This window comes from Ursus arctos, chromosome X, assembly GCF_023065955.2.
Source record: "Ursus arctos isolate Adak ecotype North America chromosome X, UrsArc2.0, whole genome shotgun sequence".
NCBI classification, from domain to species: domain Eukaryota; kingdom Metazoa; phylum Chordata; class Mammalia; order Carnivora; family Ursidae; genus Ursus; species Ursus arctos.
In genome coordinates, this window is record NC_079873.1 from 26,864,076 (window position 1) to 26,882,592 (window position 18,517).

At 33.1% G+C, this 18,517-nt stretch overlaps 1 protein-coding gene across 17 annotated transcripts in view; it reads right to left on the reverse strand.

The window, feature by feature from the left end:
- Positions 1–18,517, reverse strand: part of DMD (dystrophin) — a 2,358,181-nt gene that overhangs the window by 1,161,132 nt on the left and 1,178,532 nt on the right. For 14 of the 17 annotated variants that reach the window (XM_057309646.1, XM_048213297.2, XM_057312403.1 and 11 more), the window contains 4 exons: positions 10,852–10,974; positions 8,329–8,466; positions 5,431–5,583; positions 4,380–4,562 (listed from right to left, as the gene is read on the reverse strand). In XM_057309646.1, coding sequence (XP_057165629.1) covers positions 4,380–4,562; positions 5,431–5,583; positions 8,329–8,466; positions 10,852–10,974 — 597 coding nt within the window. The remainder of the gene's footprint in view (positions 1–4,379; positions 4,563–5,430; positions 5,584–8,328; positions 8,467–10,851; positions 10,975–18,517) is intronic. The other 3 variants (XM_057310259.1, XM_057311364.1, XM_057311866.1) reach the window with 1 other exon arrangement.

Consider the following 18,517-nt stretch of genomic DNA (forward strand, 5'->3'; position numbering starts at 1 on the left):
TTCCAGTCTAGTTGAGCTTTATTCAACGTGAGGACTCTTGTAAACTGAGATTTATTCAATTTTGTTAAATGTCAGTCATTTATATAAAATATTGTCTCTTCCCAGGCTCTCTACTTTTTCAATCTGGAACTCTTTTCATGCATATATGTGAGCTTTTTATTCTATTCTCTACACATTCCAGTATTTTCAGCAAAGCAAAATTATCCTCAATATCCTTCAATGAATACATTCATTTTTCTTCCATGATGAATCCACTATTTAAAAAGCTGTTTGAGTTATTATTTTAATAATTATATTTTAATCTCTAGACTTTTTATTTTTTCAAACCTTCATGTTCACTATTCAAAATGGCCTATTTTTATTGTAGGAATTCCATTACATCCTCTTTAAAAATCTTTTTAAACATGAAAAAACCCCAATTACTTTAAAAATTTTTAAACAATTATTTTAATGTCCTTTCCTGATTGTTCTCTTATCTCTAATTTCCTCAGATGTGCATTCTCCTTTTATTTTTTGGCATCTGTTAACATCATCCATGAAAAGAATTTTTTCATATCCATTATAATTTTAGTCTGCGAGCTTATATTGCTTAGGAGTTCCTGTATTGTGGTGGTACTTTCTTTGTGTAATTTTTTGGCTGCATTTTCTTGAGCTCTGGGAGATTAACTTTCAAATGCTACAATTATGCTTAATAAAAATTACATGTAATTTTCTATTAAGAAATTTTCAAAGCCATTGGTTTTTTCTTATCTCTTCCTCTACTTTTCCATAGGAGATAAGAATTTAGATAGAGAACTACTGACATGTTTATGGGGAATTATGCCTTCATTGGTAGAATCACCAGCTTTGCATGAAACTTTCTGCGAATGTTTTGTGACTCTAGATATGACTACGCTTTCAAGGATGATGAAATCTAATTTGCAATCTACACTGAACAAAATATATCTATCTGTTGTTAATAACATTATAAATCTATGGTACATGCTGAGCCTAATCCTCTTAGCCTATCAAGACATAAAATTTAAAAATAATGTCTTTTCCAGTGTTATATACAGAAAGACGAAAAATTTGATTCATTGAGCTCCTATAATACACCAGGTGTTTTATAAATATTACCATATTTCATTATCACAAAAGTCCATATTCCCATTGTACAGACGAGGGAAATCAGGCTGAAAGATATTTATTTACCCATGAGCATATAGCTAGAAGACACAGTGGCATTCATATTCTGGGCTGTTCATCCCAGGGGGTAGCCTTTTTACTAGACCACACAGGTGTTACAAAACACCCTACAGAAAAATTCCTTATGTTCAGTTTACAATCATTGCTTGGTCTTCACTGATCAGCCAGGTCTGCAAGTCAACAGGAAGTATAATTAAAACTGTTTTCTATTCCTAACTAGGACAGGGGCTCCAAACTGCTGAATATTTAGAGAAAAATTTACCTGCTTCCTCCCAATCTGTTTTCCCTTCTTTGTGGTCTCTATGATTTTCCTGAGGACCATCGCTTGGGGATACTCTCTACTCTGCTTTGGTTTGCACTCTTATCTGGCCCAGGGCTGCCTCATGCCTCCCTCAAAGTTCCAGACCTCATCTGAGCTTTATTATTGCCATATACAGCTCTGATATGGACATAGTCCCTGAAGTGAAAAATTTTACATTGCTTAGTCCATTTTTAAATCTTTATCTCTGAAATAAGGAAAATTAATTTCTCATTTTAAACACAACTCTCAAATGTTAAGCACTTTAGAGTACTCCCTGCAATCTTGAATTGTAACTCCTAAGATATGAAAGACTAACTGAAAATCAGTAAGTCCAAATGAAGTCTAGAATTCACATCTAGAGAGAAGAGAAAGGGAAAATTGGGAGAATGAAAGATGAGACAAATAGAAAAGGGGAGCCAGGGGGAGGTAAAGAATACTGAAGTTATGATGACCTGTGCTGCATCAGAGCCACTGTAGGATTATTCCAAACATAACTTTTGGTTAAACTGTTCACTTGTGGCTAATCTCAAATGGCCTCATTGTATGATAATTGGGAAAGATGACCCTAACCAGGTTGGTGGACATGTGAAATCAGTTTTTTCAATATATATTAGTAATCACTGGAGAAAAAGATACATCTTAGATCTATCTAGCTATCTGTCATCTTCTAGGCCTAATTAAAATTCAAAGACAAATATAATTGCAATATTAAATTGATTGTTCTTCATACAAATTGTTATTACTTCTGTTATGGAAACCCAGAGTTCACATAAAAATATATTCCCAGGGTGCCTGGGTGGCTCAGTCGGTTGAGCACCTGCCTTCGGCTCAGGTCATGATCTCTGGGTCCTGGGATTAAGCCCCCATTGAGCTCAATGCTCAGCGGAGAGTCTACTTCTCCCTCTCCCTCTTCTTCTGCCCATCCCTCTGCTTGTGCTCGCACACTCCCCCTCTCTCTCTCTCTCAAATAAACAAATAAATAAATAAATAAATAAATAAATAAATAAATAAATAAAATCTTTAAAAAAACATATTCCCCACTCTAGGCACCTTCTGAATTTTGGTTCTCTCGGATATAAAATCAAGAAGAAACCACTAATGGGGAAAATACATCTTAGCATTTACTATGACTTTTAAAATTTTATACTGGTTTACACGTTTTTGCTTTATTTTACCAATCATCACTATGTTTTACAAATATGTGTTGAGAACCCTTTATGTATAAGGACATAATGACATTTTAAGTGGGTGGTTTGTGGAGATTTTTGACCCTGTGTCCATTTAACTATAAAATGTTAATAACTTACCTTGACCAGGTTGTAAAAAAATATAATCCTGCATATAGGATGTGTCAAGATATGGGGAAAATTGAAATGGAGGAATTAGTTAGTAGTCAGATAAATCAAAGCAAGGGACTTCTCCTTGAGTGATCTATTAAATTCAGTAAAAATATTTTACTTGAATTTTCTTTATGGTTGCCTTAATCTTTCAATTCATTTTGTATCCACAGACACAGGCTTTCTGTTAGTGTAAGCTTCAGTGATTTATGACATATTATGTTCAACATCTAATAGGAAGGATAATAGGCTGAAACGTGCAATCAGCTGGAATTGGACTTCGAATGTAATACAGTCTCAGTATATTATATTACTTCTTCCAAGTTCCCAGAATATTCAGCTGCTATTAAATCTTAGGGTCCTGGATTTCATCAAAAACAGTGTATCCATGGATTTCTCTAATGTTTTGTAAAAAGAAGTAACAATAATATGTAGTATATTTTCCCTTGGTTAATAAGCAGTATTAACAAAATTATATGCTTATAAAATAAAGCTATGCTGTCTAAGGCATATTTTTAAAATATCCCATATTAAATGGAATCAACAATATCACATAAGAAATTCCACAAAGTCTCATCTGAAGGTTGAAACAAATGAAATTGTCATTTACATAGGTCAAAAATGATTGAATATCTGTTGGCTTCATAAGATTCAACCTAACATATTAAGAAATTCTTATTTCCCAGCCTTAACACATTTGTTTTGTGAAAAGCACTATTTTTGCATAATTACATAGCAGTAAACATTCCTCTTCACTTTATGATATCTCAGAATAGGAACAAAAAATGTACTTGTTAGAAAAAATCCTATGGTTTATACCCTATTACAAATAAAGAGCTAAGAAGACCAATCTTATGATTATGAATTGCCTTTTTAAGGAAAAAAACACCAAATACCCATCCAGTTGTTTGAAAGAAGAGTTGTTCCTTTTCCCTTTGGCTTGTAATATTTCAGTGGTCACAATATTTGATATTTTTCAATCCGCTATCAGTTATAAACCATCTTACTAGGCATCCACTTCTAAAAAGCCTTTTAACCCATGAAGTAGCTAAGCCAGATACGAGGACTAAACTACTATTCTTTTACGTCAGCGAGATAAGGTCCTTATTCAAGTTGATATAAGAAGATGTCTCAGAAAAGATTTATTATTTACCATGTATACATTAAGAAAGTAAAATTAGCGTGGGATGATCTCAGGAAAGCAATACGTATTTTTGGATTAGACACTGAAATAATGTAAATGTATGATCAATTGACAAATTCACATTGCCAATGTTATGAAAAAAATGATGTGGCAAAACAAATTAAGATGCAGTTTTCATTTCTGGTAAAGGGCCTGTTCCCTATGTGCTGTTAATTTGTTGTGTTTTTAATCTGAAAAACTAATCACTAGTGTTGCAGAAGCCCAAAGTGAGGGGAAACTGCTCACTTTCAGAATGCATATTAGAAGTCTGAAATTGCACCCAGTTGTTGTTGTTGTTTCCATTTGTTAGTAGGCCTCTGGTATTAGAGTAGTAGTTGCAAACACATACGTGGGTTTGCCAATAACAACTCACAATTTGTGCAAAGTTGAGTCTTCGAAACTGAGCAAATTTGCTCTCAATTTCCCGCCAGCGCTTGCTGAGCTGGATCTGAGTTGGCTCCACTGCCATTGCGGCCCCATCCTCAGACAAGCCCTCAGCTTGCCTACGCACTGCATTCAGCTCCTCTTTCTTCTTCTGCAACTCACGATCAATTTCCTATTAAGCAAAACCAATACAGGGCCCAGGGCAGTTAGCTAACCACATCAACCAACCTGCAAGCAGCACATACTTCTCTCAGAAATTTCAAAGGCTGTTGTCATTTTATTGTCACGTTCCGTAATTTACAAATACGGAAGCCATCACTGTCATCTTCACCCAAGAATCCAAATGTTATTTCAGTTATCCTTTGAATGCTCAGTTTTAGATATTCTAATTGAGGAAATATTTAAATTCATCTAACATTTTTCTTTCTTCTCAATTCCTGTGGTGTTTTGGGGGCTGACCGAAATTTGAGTGACTATGCATTATTCCTCAGGGATCATCCACATAGAATATAATTTAGAGGGTAAGTGGTTATTTATTTTCTTTTTAAAGTTTTGAGGAACTCAACAGAGAATGAAGCAAAATAAAAAGTGTAAAATAATAACAGAAAAAAAACATCTTCGGACAATATGCAAATCAATCTATAGAGATTTGACACTGATGTGTGAAGATGCTTTGATGAAATGAATGTGCTAACATGAGAAAGAAGTCGTCCATATAGCGATAAGTCATTTGTTCATCTGGAACAAAGATACACAAAGTCAATTACAATTTTACCAGAAAACATATGACATTTCTTAATTCATTTTACATTGTCTAGAAATAAAACATTTTATTCATTCCACATTACGTCAATTGAAAAAAACACTTAATACAATACATTTACCAAAACAAAACATAATACAAGGAAATGCAGCAAATCAGAGAGAACACTAAAAGAGGAAACAACATCAACAATTTTAAATACGATCCACAGATGTTAAGGTAAAGAAATTAAACTGTAGCAATAAAATCTAGTATTGACATTCTAAAACAACATTACCTTTATTTTCCTTTCATCTTTGGGTTCAGGTAGGCTGGCTAATTTTTTTTCAATGTCATCCAAGCATTTCAGGAGATCATCAGCCTGCCTCTTGTACTGATACCACTGGTGAGAAATTTCTAGAGCCTTTTTTCTTCTTTGAGACCTCAAATCCTGTTCATGGTGCAGATATTATTAAAATATCAATACATATGTATAGTACACCTCTGGCTGTAGTTATTTACAAATAATGAACCCCTCATCTTCTTGTACAGCTTCACTTAAATTCACACTTAAATGCTAAATATACAAATAGATGATGAAATTGGGTATTTTTGTGGCAGGATCTATTCACACAAAGCTAAGGAAACTGGACAACCCACTTAAAGTATTTTCTCCTGGCATGTTCAAATTTGTTCAGAAATCTTGTCATATTTAATTGACTACATGAGTCAACTAAATTATCGTGTAGTCTATGTGAAATAGTTTAGTATATGAATACACTTGTATTAACCAGACACTTGCACAAATTTAATGAGTTTGTACTTGACTTTTAAAATAAATACAAATTCTAAAATTTTGTATCTTAAGCCCTGGGATCATCAACAAAATTTTAGGTTTACATAGCCAAGCAACTACATTCATGGTTTTAGCAGTCCCTGTAAAAATTTTCATAGGCCGTGAATATTTTGTGATTAGAAACATAAAGTCATCTTAGTTATCATATAAATTGTCTTGAGCTATATATTAGAAGTGTGAAAGATATATATCTGTGAGTGTACATGAAAATGACAACTATTATAAAAATGCTCTTCCTTTTCAGGCTTCCATGGCCAACTTTTTCTTATTATATCAAATCATGTTCCAAATGCAAAATGATGAATTAGTTTAAAAAGAAAGGGAAGTGCGCGGTTTGCAATCAACGTGATGAGATAAATAAGGGCAACAGCTTAATAAATCAACAAAGGAGGGAAATTAATCATCTTGCTCCTTACAAGCACACCCAATGTCTTCCCCGATCAATAGAATTTGTTGTAATGCCATTTTATGATAACACAAGGGAATGTAAGAGCTCAGAATACAGCTTTCATTTCTTCAGAACGGTAGTAATTAGGGTTTCATGTACAGATTTAACTGGAGCAAAAGAAAATAATGAATATCAAAGAACTGCTGAAATATTCATTGCTTTGGAAAAGTTCTGACCTTCTTTGAAATATTTCATAAGGACTAGAACTGGAGCCACTTGGCAGGTTAATATAGTTACTGAATTTGGTGGTGTAGATTAGTTTGGCAAGTGGAGTAGATTTTCATAATCGCTTTTAACATTTATTTGCAAGAATGATCTAAATTTCATTCTCCATTTTGTTCAAAATTGAGGATGTAAAATTTACTGCAGTTTACATTTTTAGTTGAATTTCTAAACCTCCTGTGGAGGTAATAAATGCCTGGGATGAGCCAGATGGAATGCTGCTTTTTTCAAAGGTACCAGGATAAAGCCACGTGAATGAGCGCTGAGCCATGTCTTATTCGTGATACAACCCACATCTTTGCCAAGAGAAAGGGCTTGTGGTCATAAAATCTCAAACTCCTTTCATTCCCTAAGCACAAGGTGATACATAATGTGTAAAGATATTTAGAGACATTATATAGATTTGTATAGAGATATGCCAGATAACCATTAAACACTGCTGTTCAGTAGGACACATATCATCATATGACCACTATCGATGCTTCAGAAAGCCTGGTCACAGTTGGAAGTGTGTGAATTACACAGCTTTCTGATTTTCTGAGCACATTATGGCTTGCTCTTGCACTCCCTCAAGGAAGAGTCCTTTTCTATTTACTATATTTATCAGCAGTTACCTTCAGAACACCTGCTGGCCAATTAGACTTTCCTTGTGGATTCCTTGCAGGCACAATATTGTGTAATTACATTCTCAGCAGTGTTTATTTGGTTGTCTGACTATACGGGGAAAGGTTTTATACTCTTATTTGCATATAGAGAGCAGACTTCATCCACCTACTAGGTGGATCTACCCTCATAGCTACACAGCTCTACAAGAGTGATTTACAATGAAAAGCTTAGCAATTAACAGTATTAGAAAATCAGCCATGCATGCCAATAGGGAATATTGAAAAGCACATTTAAAAAATAAAAGGTTATTTCACAAAATTCTTCACAAGTCCAGTGTCATGTCAAGAGCTTCCTAAATATTATTATAAAAACACCAACACTATTCTGTCCTTCCTGCACACATCCAGATGAGTCACATGGCTGCTTGAGGCTATACGCTACCGCTGCTTAATACGAGAGCGCCAGTTCTTCTTCAAGGACATTAGCTTTGAGGATTCCTATATAAATGAAATTAGACTCTGTAGATGCTTAGTTAGTTGCAAAGAGTGACTCTCTTAAAGGCAAAATGAAGTTAATTGAAAAAAAAATTAAGTAGAATCCCAGGCCTTATTAAACAAATATTAGGTTACAAAATAACTGGACTTACTTTAGATAAAATCAATAAAATATAGGCAGCAGAGAACCCACAAAATATGAACTGGTTTTTCTGGCTGTTAAGCAGGTCTTTTAAGACAAATGTAAAAATAATGTAAAAATAAACTGTACTAGAAAATTAAATGTATAAACACTATGAATAATGCATTGTAATATTTTCCAAGCACTACTCAGAAAAATTTGTCTCATCCAAAAAAAAAAAAAAATCCCAATTTTTTAAAGCAACACATCTTTCAAAATCAAAGACACCACTCAAATATGTTAAATAAAGCGCACACACTGAACAGGAGAAAAAAATGTATTTTCTGGTGACTAAGATTCTTAAGCAGATTTTATTTATGCACAATATAGTTTACCCTACATATGAAAAAAACCACAGGCAAGGTATATTATAATTTTAGCTCTAATACCTTGAGAGCATTATGTTTTGTCTGTAACAGCTGTTGTTTTATCTTTATTTCCTCTCGCTTTCTCTCATCTGTGATTCTTTGTTGTAAGTTGTCTCCTCTTTGTAACAATTCTTTTACAGTACCCTCATTGTCTTCACTCTGATTAAAAACAACAAGTACAGTCTTCATTTTGGTTTTTAAAAAGCTGTACATCGTTAACAAGAGATAATAAAACATGTTATTTAAACACACACAAAAAATCCAATTTAAGACTTTCCAGGAAATTTATTCTAAGATACTGTGCTCATAGTTTTGCTTTTATATGGTTTACTTGAGCTTTGAAAAGAAGCATCTAGGAAGGATGCCAACCAGCATGAAAGGATACACCTGATGAGGGGCATATGTAGGAAGATAGGGTTGAAAGGTACTTCGTCATTTCAGACAAGGCATCAATTGGTGTGAAGCATTCTTCTGGCTTTGATTTGTGGTAGATTTCCAGAAATTAAAGTTTGGGGAAGTTAACTAAACATGTCATCTATGATGTTAACTAACCCATGTAGAAATATGGATGTAGATGTGTGTCAGATGGCAACGATTCTTAACGTTTTAACACACTCACTCCTAAGTGAGCAGATTTTAAATGCACGCTAATTTTTAAAAATTTATGTTAAGTAACCTGTATGTCCAAATATTAGGACAAATATTAGGGCGTTAGTAAAAAACGATGTGTTCAATGGCTGCAAATATTGCAATTAATCTCTAAAAATATGTCATATATGCATGTTGTTTTTAAATAAATGCAATCCAGTAAGTATTAAAATATAGATTAGGAAAATTCCTTGAAAATTCTTTTCAGTATGCATTTAGTTTTTTAAACTCCAAGAGTAATATTTTCATTTATTTTGAAAGAAAAGTATTTGAATAAGTGCCAGTCTAATATAGTAGCATATGTAATCATGTGATTTTTCACTTCTAGTTTTCTATCTTTCTTTCAACTCAGTATATGAAAACGTTCTTTTGAGGAGGTTCACCCTGTAGTGGTACTCAAGGTACTCTGATGAGCTAAGAATAACAAATATTAGACGATTTTTTAAAAGTCACATGCATGTGTATTTGTGTGTAATCATTCATAGTCCTCAAATGCTACCTATCTAAATCTGCAGTGCATATTTAAACTGCTATACACAACTGAAGAATTATTTATTTTTCCAGAGGAATGACATTTTTATCTGAGATTTGTCAATTACTAGTGTAATAAAATAATATAACACAGACATATGTTTTTAATCTGTGAAAGACCTTACTTATTTTAAAAAGTCTTTCCCCTTTAGTCTTTCCTTTGCTGGGGCTGAGGACAAAAAAATAAACAGCAACAAAAAATCCTGCTTCACTTCTTCCCCCACAGCAGGTAAGGGCTAGCCACAGGGCAAAGTTGGTGAACAGCCCAAGGGGTAAACAGTACTCTTTTTCACTTCAGTGCCCTCTGGTTTCTTCTTTGACATGAAGGAGTGGTAGCTGAACCTCAGCTTCTTGGAAAGCCTCTTCTTGGCTTTCTTTCACTGAGCTGAGTTGGCAAGGCTACCAAACTCCATACCCGGGGAGTACTGATTGATTCAGGCAGCTCTAGGAAGTCAGAATTGATACCACTGCGAATTAAGATTGGTGGAAAATAGTTTTCCTATTGCTTCACATGCCTGCTATCTAAAATTCATATATTGCCTTTTAATGTCATTTTAAAGCATTGTCTGAGAAGTTCCTAATATTGATACATGTCTGAGAAATCTCAAGCATGATCTATGTGGAGGTTAAGAATGCCATATTGGTGATGGCTGTGGAAGAGGGACAAGGCAATTGTGACAAGGACGTGGAAGGAGAAGAAAGTCAGTGAAAAGAGGTGTGATGCAGAAATATTCAAGCCAGAGAGAAATGTAAGAGACATTTCAAAATTAATCAGGGTTGAAGGAGAATGTTATGAGTTTGGGAACAGCCCACATGGTTATATTTCTTTACTCCCATGAAATAAGCAGCATGAATTTATACACATTTTAGACATCTACTGTACTATTTAATCACCTTTTTGTGAAAAACACTTTGTGGTAAACTTTGATACATAATTTTTATATTGTGCCTAATAACCCTTCTCTGAAATAAACGTTATAGTACCCAAATCATGACTGACACAAATCATCACCCATCCTTGATGGATGAGTGTCTTATTAAATTTCCAGTCTATTTTCTAATTTAACTCTCCCCCCCCATTACATTTTGTCCTCTGAGTTTGAAAACAGCACAGGTCAAAGCAAAACTGCGGAACTACTTATTAGGAAATGCAAGTGCTCCTATGTGACCATACCACAGTAAGTTGTCATTCATAATAAACGTTCAACAAGAATACTTTGCATTTGTAATAAATCATTAGAATCACAAAATGTGCAAGGTATGCACTGAGAATTTAGTTGGAGACTTGAGTTATCTAATTTCTTTCCAAATATTTATTTCATTTCTACTCCTAGTTCATTCACACTTTTATCACAACCAATTTACCATATCTTTATTGAAGTCTTCCTCTTTCAGATTCACCCCCTGCTGAATTTCAGCCTCCAGTGGTTCAAGCAATTTTTGTATATCTGAGTTAAACTGCTCCAATTCCTTCAAAGGAATGGAGGCCTAAAAAAAAAGATAGTGCTAATTTAAATCAAAATTACTTTTTATTAGAAACATAAACCGAAAAAATTACATTTGTTCTACCTCCTGTTGCTAAAATAATGACATGCATTATGTTTCCATATTATATTTTATGAAAGCTTTGAAATACAACTGGGAAAGTACCTGAGGATGCAAATAAAGACAAACACTTAACATCATCAGAGCTGAACATACATGCAAGATAATGCAATTCGTCATTCTCTTTTTTCGACAAAAGTCCATTTCCATATATTTGATTGAGATAATTGTTAATATTCTAAAGTTGAATTTGATATTACTTAAAATATTCTGATATAAATACCATTTGTATAAATACGTCTTATCAGAAATTGCCTCATTCATCAAGTAACAGTAACCTCAGGTAGAAAAGCAAAATTGTCTCCTTACCCTCAGAAAAACTACGTGGAAATCTACTCCAATATTTTAAATGACATTTTTAGCATGGAAAATTTGACAGGCACGCTCTCATAAGACAAACAAAGCCATGAGCTTGCCTTAGGAATACTTTCTTTGGTAGCACAAAAAAATTCAAATGAATGAACCCAGGATATTTCACATAAAAAATCTGAATATATGTTTTCCAACCTTACAAACATCACAGTTTCTTTGATTTTGAAATTCATAATGACGATAGTCTCAAAAAACTTTAACACCCCTTTTTCCTGAAGAAACCACCTGAAGAGGAGTGATGATTAAAAAATACATTGGAAATCAAATATATATTCAAAAGAGTAGGCAAGATTTAATTATCAAAGTTCGAACAGTTAATAAAATAAATATGCTATTGATCTTTACCCTGTATTCAATTTCTTTGCATTAAAACACTAAAAAATATTTTATACCTGATAGCTTCTGAAAACTCATAGATGACATATAGAAATCTTAATTTTCTTACAGAGCTAAACATTTGCCCATTTGGAAAACCAATTAAGTAATGACCCCCTGTGTCTTATGCCAGGATGACAGCATGCATCAAGACTGGTCCCCACCTACTGTTCCCCATCACATTCCCAGTCAGTCTTACTCTTTCTTTATTAAACGGCATCTCCTAGAGGACAATAAAGATAAGTTGTTCAAGGAAAAACCAAGTATCTACTCATGAAGAAGTGAACAAAATGCTATTCACGAGAACGTGATTCGCACACACAACACGAATAAACACTTATCTGTTAGGCACTTACACACACCAGAAAGGATTTATGGGCTCTTTTTAAAAAGTGACTTATTTTCAGTATTATTTTTAAATCCTAATTAACACTTGCAACTTGAAATGTCATAGTTGGTTCTAGAACCAGTACAGAATGGTATTATTGTAAATATGCTTCAGGGATGTTTCTACTGCTGTATTATAAACATACTTCTACACTCTCAAAACATATTGATCAAAGTATTATAAAAGCAAAAAGATGAACTTTTTGAATCATAACTAAACAATATTAATTTGATACTATTTTGTGTTATTGAATTGTTCATGTTTGCTAATAATTAGAGCAACTGCATTGTTCTACATAATTATGTGAAAATACAATGATAGGTATTTTTAAAATAACTTCTACTGAGTGCTTGGGTATCAAAATAACATGGGTCCATTTGCAGGCACATTTATCTATTTTACTTTACACATGCTCCCTCTCTAGCTCACCCTCTCTCCCCATAATCAAATACAGAGAGTAGTTTCAAAGGCTCAGAACTTGGCCCTCCATGCATCTTTCTCGATACTCCTTGCCTAATGCATTGTATTATCTTTCCAAATATAACTATAACTTTCACAGTATCTCCCAGATATTCAACTTTAACTGAATTTTGAATTCAATATAGACTCTCCGATAGCCAGCTGATTTCTCACATGTCTAGAAACGAGCTTACTATCTTTCCCCTCAAGCTGGTTACAATACCAACCTCCCTAGTTCTATAAATAGAAGACCTTTTTTCTCAGTCATCCAGGCTTAAAACGCAAGTCATTTTTCAACACTTCACCCTAATATCTAATTAAATCAAATCATTGAGAATTCATTCACCATGATCTACTTGCTTTCTATTCCCAGAGATACCATCTCTTCTAGTCCTTACACAGGAGTTAAGGCAATGATCTCCTTCTCACATGACCATTTCCATCCTGTGCACTGTGATCAGGTCAATATGTTCCAAAAACATGGCTTTCATTAAGGTATTTCTCTATTCAAGAAGTACAAGTAGAATGAAGTCTAAATTCCAGCATGATAGTCAAGGCTTCCCCTAATATTGCCCCAAGGACCTTTCTAGTCTTATTTAAGTCCTCTTAATATCAACCGTTCTTATAGGGATATTGGTGAACTCTGGGTACTACCCCACTTCTTGGTCCTTAGAATGTTTTTTTAATGTTCTGGTGAAAAGCCTAAGCTCCTGTATGAGAATGCCAAGATTGAATCTGGGCTCCACCATTTAGTAGCTGGGGGACCTTGGACAAGTTACGTGTCCTCCTTGAGCTCCAGTTTATTTGTAAAATGAAGATTAAGAAGGATATATACCTCATAGGGCCGTTATGAGGATCAAATATAGTTAGAATGTTGTCTGAGATACAATAAATGCTCAATCAATATGGGTTATTATTTTCTTCCCAAATCCTATCTATCCATATGACATATGATAAATGCTCGGCAAGTATTGACTATTATTGTCTCCTCTCAAAATCGTACCCATCCATTGACTCCATTAAAAGATCTTCTTTCGAAAACACATAGTTTATGAAAGATGAATACTTGTTGATAGAGCATTTCCATTTTACGAAGGTAACTGACAAAATCATTAAATTCCAGTGGTGAGCATGGAGAAACTGAGACTCAGTTTGGTAACACTGTATCATTCTGAACAACAAAACTTGTTGCTTAATTAATCTGTATCAATGCAGAGGGTAGTTTCAAAAAGGATGCCAAAAGGCTCTGTATCTGTTCTGCTCTGTGCAGTATTTTCATCAGGAATTGTTTGGAGACACAAAAATCATGCAAAAAACATGCAATGAGATGGATGAGTTCCATGAACACCCCATTGAGATAAGGGATTTGTCGGTCTTGTTAAACCTGGAGTCATTCCTAGTACGTAGCAGGCAGTCATAAATGAATATTGCCTGACAAACTAAGTAAACGAATGACTAATCATGGGGTAGTAGAATAAACATTTCAAGGAGCTCTTCAATGGTCTAGAATTTTAAATAACCCAATTTCTGTTGTATAAAATCGAAAAGACCTGATTGGCCAAATGATAGTAACAATGATACCACAAAGTACAAAAACAATATAAGCAGATACAAATAGCTTTTAGGAAATACTAGTACAAAAATGATTTACTAATTAATCAAGCAAGATAATGCAAACTTAGATTTTATTAGTATAATACATAGGGTCCGGATTTCCTGATCAAAGATTACCCTGCATTTGTTAAAAAGCCCATTATACAGGTTAGGGATTTGAATTATTCTGTGTGGTTCCAAAGTGAGTAACTTGAATCAATGGGTAAAAATTACCTGGAGCCTGAATTTTAGCTTAATACAGGAACAACTGATTAGGGCTATAAATGTTTTTTTTTTCTTTTTCTTTTAAAAAGCACTAATTTTAAAGTAGTGAGTTTCCCATTGCTGAAAATATACAAGCAGAGGCAGGTTGGTGATGTATTAGGGTATATATTAGAAATCAGGCACTTTTCACATGAACACTTTAAAATTTTATCAACTTACAGTAAATTCTCTCTTCTGAATTCAAAGGGTGTTTGTACATAGCAATGCAGCTAAATAGAAATATAATGCAAGTCATATATGTAATTTTAAATGTTCTAGATACTAAAAAGTAAAAAGAAATGAATGAAATTAATTATAATAATATATTTTATTTACCTAATTTCCCAAAATATCATATAAGCCTATAATTGATATAAAATTAAGAAGATATTTTACATTCACTTTCTCATATTAAGACTTCAAAAACCACTATGTATTTAACACTTCCAACTTCTTTTTCCAATTTGGAGTAGCTACATTTCAAATGCTCAATAGCCATATGTGTTCATGGCTACCTTTTTAGACAGTACAGGTCAGTAGTAATTATTATAACTAAGACTTTGAAAAGAACAAATAGCTCCTTATTAGTTTGAAATATATCACAAGAGTAATATCTTACTAATGAGAGTCAAGATGCTGATGTTTTAGTTCGTAAATTTTAGTGGATCTAGACAATTCTTATAATGTCCATCTCATTTGCTTGCATTCAGATATGTTCTCTGAGAGGAATTTTCCAGAAGCCTTCAGGGGATAAGAAAACTTATGGGAATGGGTTCCACATGTTCTATCAGTAAGTCTCTATTCCTCATTTAACGTGTACAGTACCCTACACTGTACTTCAGTATCTCTCACATATTTGAATATAATGTTATTTCACTTTTGATGGTTTATTCTTTGTCTCATCAGATTTTTTAATTCCTGAAGTTCAGAATATATCTCAGGTACTCTATTTTCCATAGCAAATATAACTCCTTTTTTTTGTGTAGAAAAGGTACTTACTATACCAACTACTAGTTTTAGAACATCCAATATATTAATTGAATTAACCAGTGACCAGTCTTCTAACCAAAATAACCAGAAGTACTCTACCCAATGATTTTGGCTATACTATTGGCCCGATCAGACCAGCCATTTGACATTCATGTGATTAATACTCTTTGTTCAGATACAAGAAGTTGGGAAAATTTAAATGCTTCCTTAAGAGTTCACTGGTTTACCATTAGTCATAACAATCCTGCTACAGAAGGCACTTCTCTGACAAATTATTTTTATGTATCATTCCTTGGTCTTTGTTGTCTTTGTAATTTAGAATTATTATAAAAGTTTATCAAAGAAGTGCATAATATGCAAGCTTCCATAATTTAATAGCTCACTCATGAGTCACCAAAATTTAAAACATATAAAGTATATAATGCCTGCTTTTTAAATTCAGAGTTACGATAAATTATTTAAAGAAAATGAAAGCAATGTGGATAAATCATCTTATTATGTAAATTACTTCTATTGATTTCAAAGAAAATATATGACCACAGAAGAACTAGAATCACAATTAAATCACACAATGTTAGACGATGCACACAAGATAGGTTTTAGAATACACAGAAAATAATCAAACAAAGATTATAATATTGTAGGGAAAAGTATAAACCAAGCATAGGTTTTGCACAATTTACTTTACTTACCTTTTCATCTTAACAGCTTTAACATGACTGTGCAGTCATACAAAATACAAATCAAGTAAAACATAGGAACGTTTAATAAACATACAGATAAACGGACACAAAAGAAAGAAGAGACAGAGAAACTGAGAAAGACAACACTTTGTTTTCCTTGATTTTTTTAATGTTTCAGATTGCTTAACAGCTATTAATTGTGCTTTGCTGTATGATTTAGGATTAATGAAATTTAAGGCTTTGTTAAAGTCTTAGCATTAAAGGTGACTTATATAACAAGTTAACAAACAATAACAGACTGAAAAAGGCAAAATCAATTACAAATTGATTCACTGTAAATTGGGAGCATTCAAATTACTCAGATACACTTTATAATTTTTAAATTGTAACCTTACTTTTAGTTAATTACTTCTAACGTGCATAGATACACTAACATAATAATGACTGTGTTTACACAGACAGCAAAGTAAACATTTGTTAATGTGGACTATGTAATCTCAATAATTGTGATAAAAGGCCACTACATTCAAATTACATTAATATCTAAATTGCAAATAAATAATCTGAGTGCTACAGATTGGTTTAAAAATGCCTCAAATCAATCAGTCTCCTCTTTCCATTCTGCAGCTTTGAAAATTTATCATTACAATGTAGGTATAAAAAAAATAAAATAATTCATGGAAACCAAAAGGAATAAAGTTTCAAGGACCAGTAACATCCTGTAATACAGAAAAGACATACTACTGATATGATATGAAGAGTTATTTCAAATCCAAATATCTGGAAAGGAAAGAAAACTTGCAAAGAAAAATATGCATATTAAAAAGACCTATCTAGAATGAAGATAATCACAAAGTTTATAGATTCATTCACTCACTCATTTTAAATTCATAAGAGCAAACTCCAAAAAAATATAAGAAATTAAATTTAAGAAATAAAGCAAATTGACTCAGAAGAGTGACATTATATTGGCTGGATTCTTTTAATAGTTAGGTAAGGTGCTGATTTATCTTTGATGCTTTGAGGATGAGAATGTGAAAATGTGGTAACTTCCCAAATTTGTGGAGTTAATAAAAGGACGTTACCCAGTACATTGGCTTTTGATTTGATGAGATTAATCTCAGGGTCATACTTCTCAGAATTGGATAGAAAATATATTGATTGGTTAAGATATATTCGTGGTTCAATTTGTTAAACATAGCTTGAAATATTTCTCTACGTCATGGTTAAATGAGTTCAGAAGTAGCAGCTGAAATAGGAGAAGAAAGGATTGTACTACAAAAATATATGAGGGAGATGAATTAAAAGCAAAAATACACCACTTTGGACGACTGCATGTTTTTTCTTTTATCTTTTTTCTTTTCTCCTTTCCTTTCTCCCTTCCTCTCTCATTTCTGTTTTTTTGTTCAATTCTTTTTTTAATACAAAGAAGTTCAATGAAATCATTGTTTTTTAAGTGAGATTAGACATGTTTATATTACTATGTATTACACTGACAATATAAATAGAGGTAATAAAGTATGCTGGGTTTCAGCATGCTGGTGTGGACAAAGCAATGAACTAGGATCTGACATTTTTCTAACTAGGCGAACTGTGAGAACATGGGCAACCCACTGGCTCTCACAGTCCCCTCTGAAAGTCCCTGGTCCAAGGAATGATTACTTTTTCATCTGATGACTGACCAGAGGAATAGTTTTCCTTCTTAAAGGATCATAATCAGGAATCACCAAACAGCTTTACATATTTTAAATGTCATGCTAATAAGACACAGTTAGTTCTAGCAAATGACATTGCTCACCAAACTGGATTAACATCTACTTCGAAAACATTTTAAATGATTGTAAGAAGGATTTGTTACTAAATTTTCAACAGAATTAACCTTAATAAAGGGATAGCAAATTACAAATGTGAAAAGAAGTTGTTGATATAGGAATTCTGTTGCTAGGCTCATTTCTTACTTATTTCAGTGAAATAAAATTAGCAAGTATACTATTACATGGTTTGGGTATTAATTTGTTAATATTATTTGAGGATATTAACTGTAATTGTTACATTTTTAGTACCCTACAAATTATGCAATTCCTGTGGAACCTCACCAAAGTTTTTATTTGTTTTCTGTTATAATTTCTTTGTAGAAAATTTTACTATAAAGTGTGTATATATATGTATGTGTTTGTATGTGTAAAACAATGCACATGTATTACAATCTATATGTGTACACATATAAATACATACACATATACAAACAAGAACAACCATACCAATTAATGGGCCATGTTCTCTTCTGTTGGAGGTGTTAAAT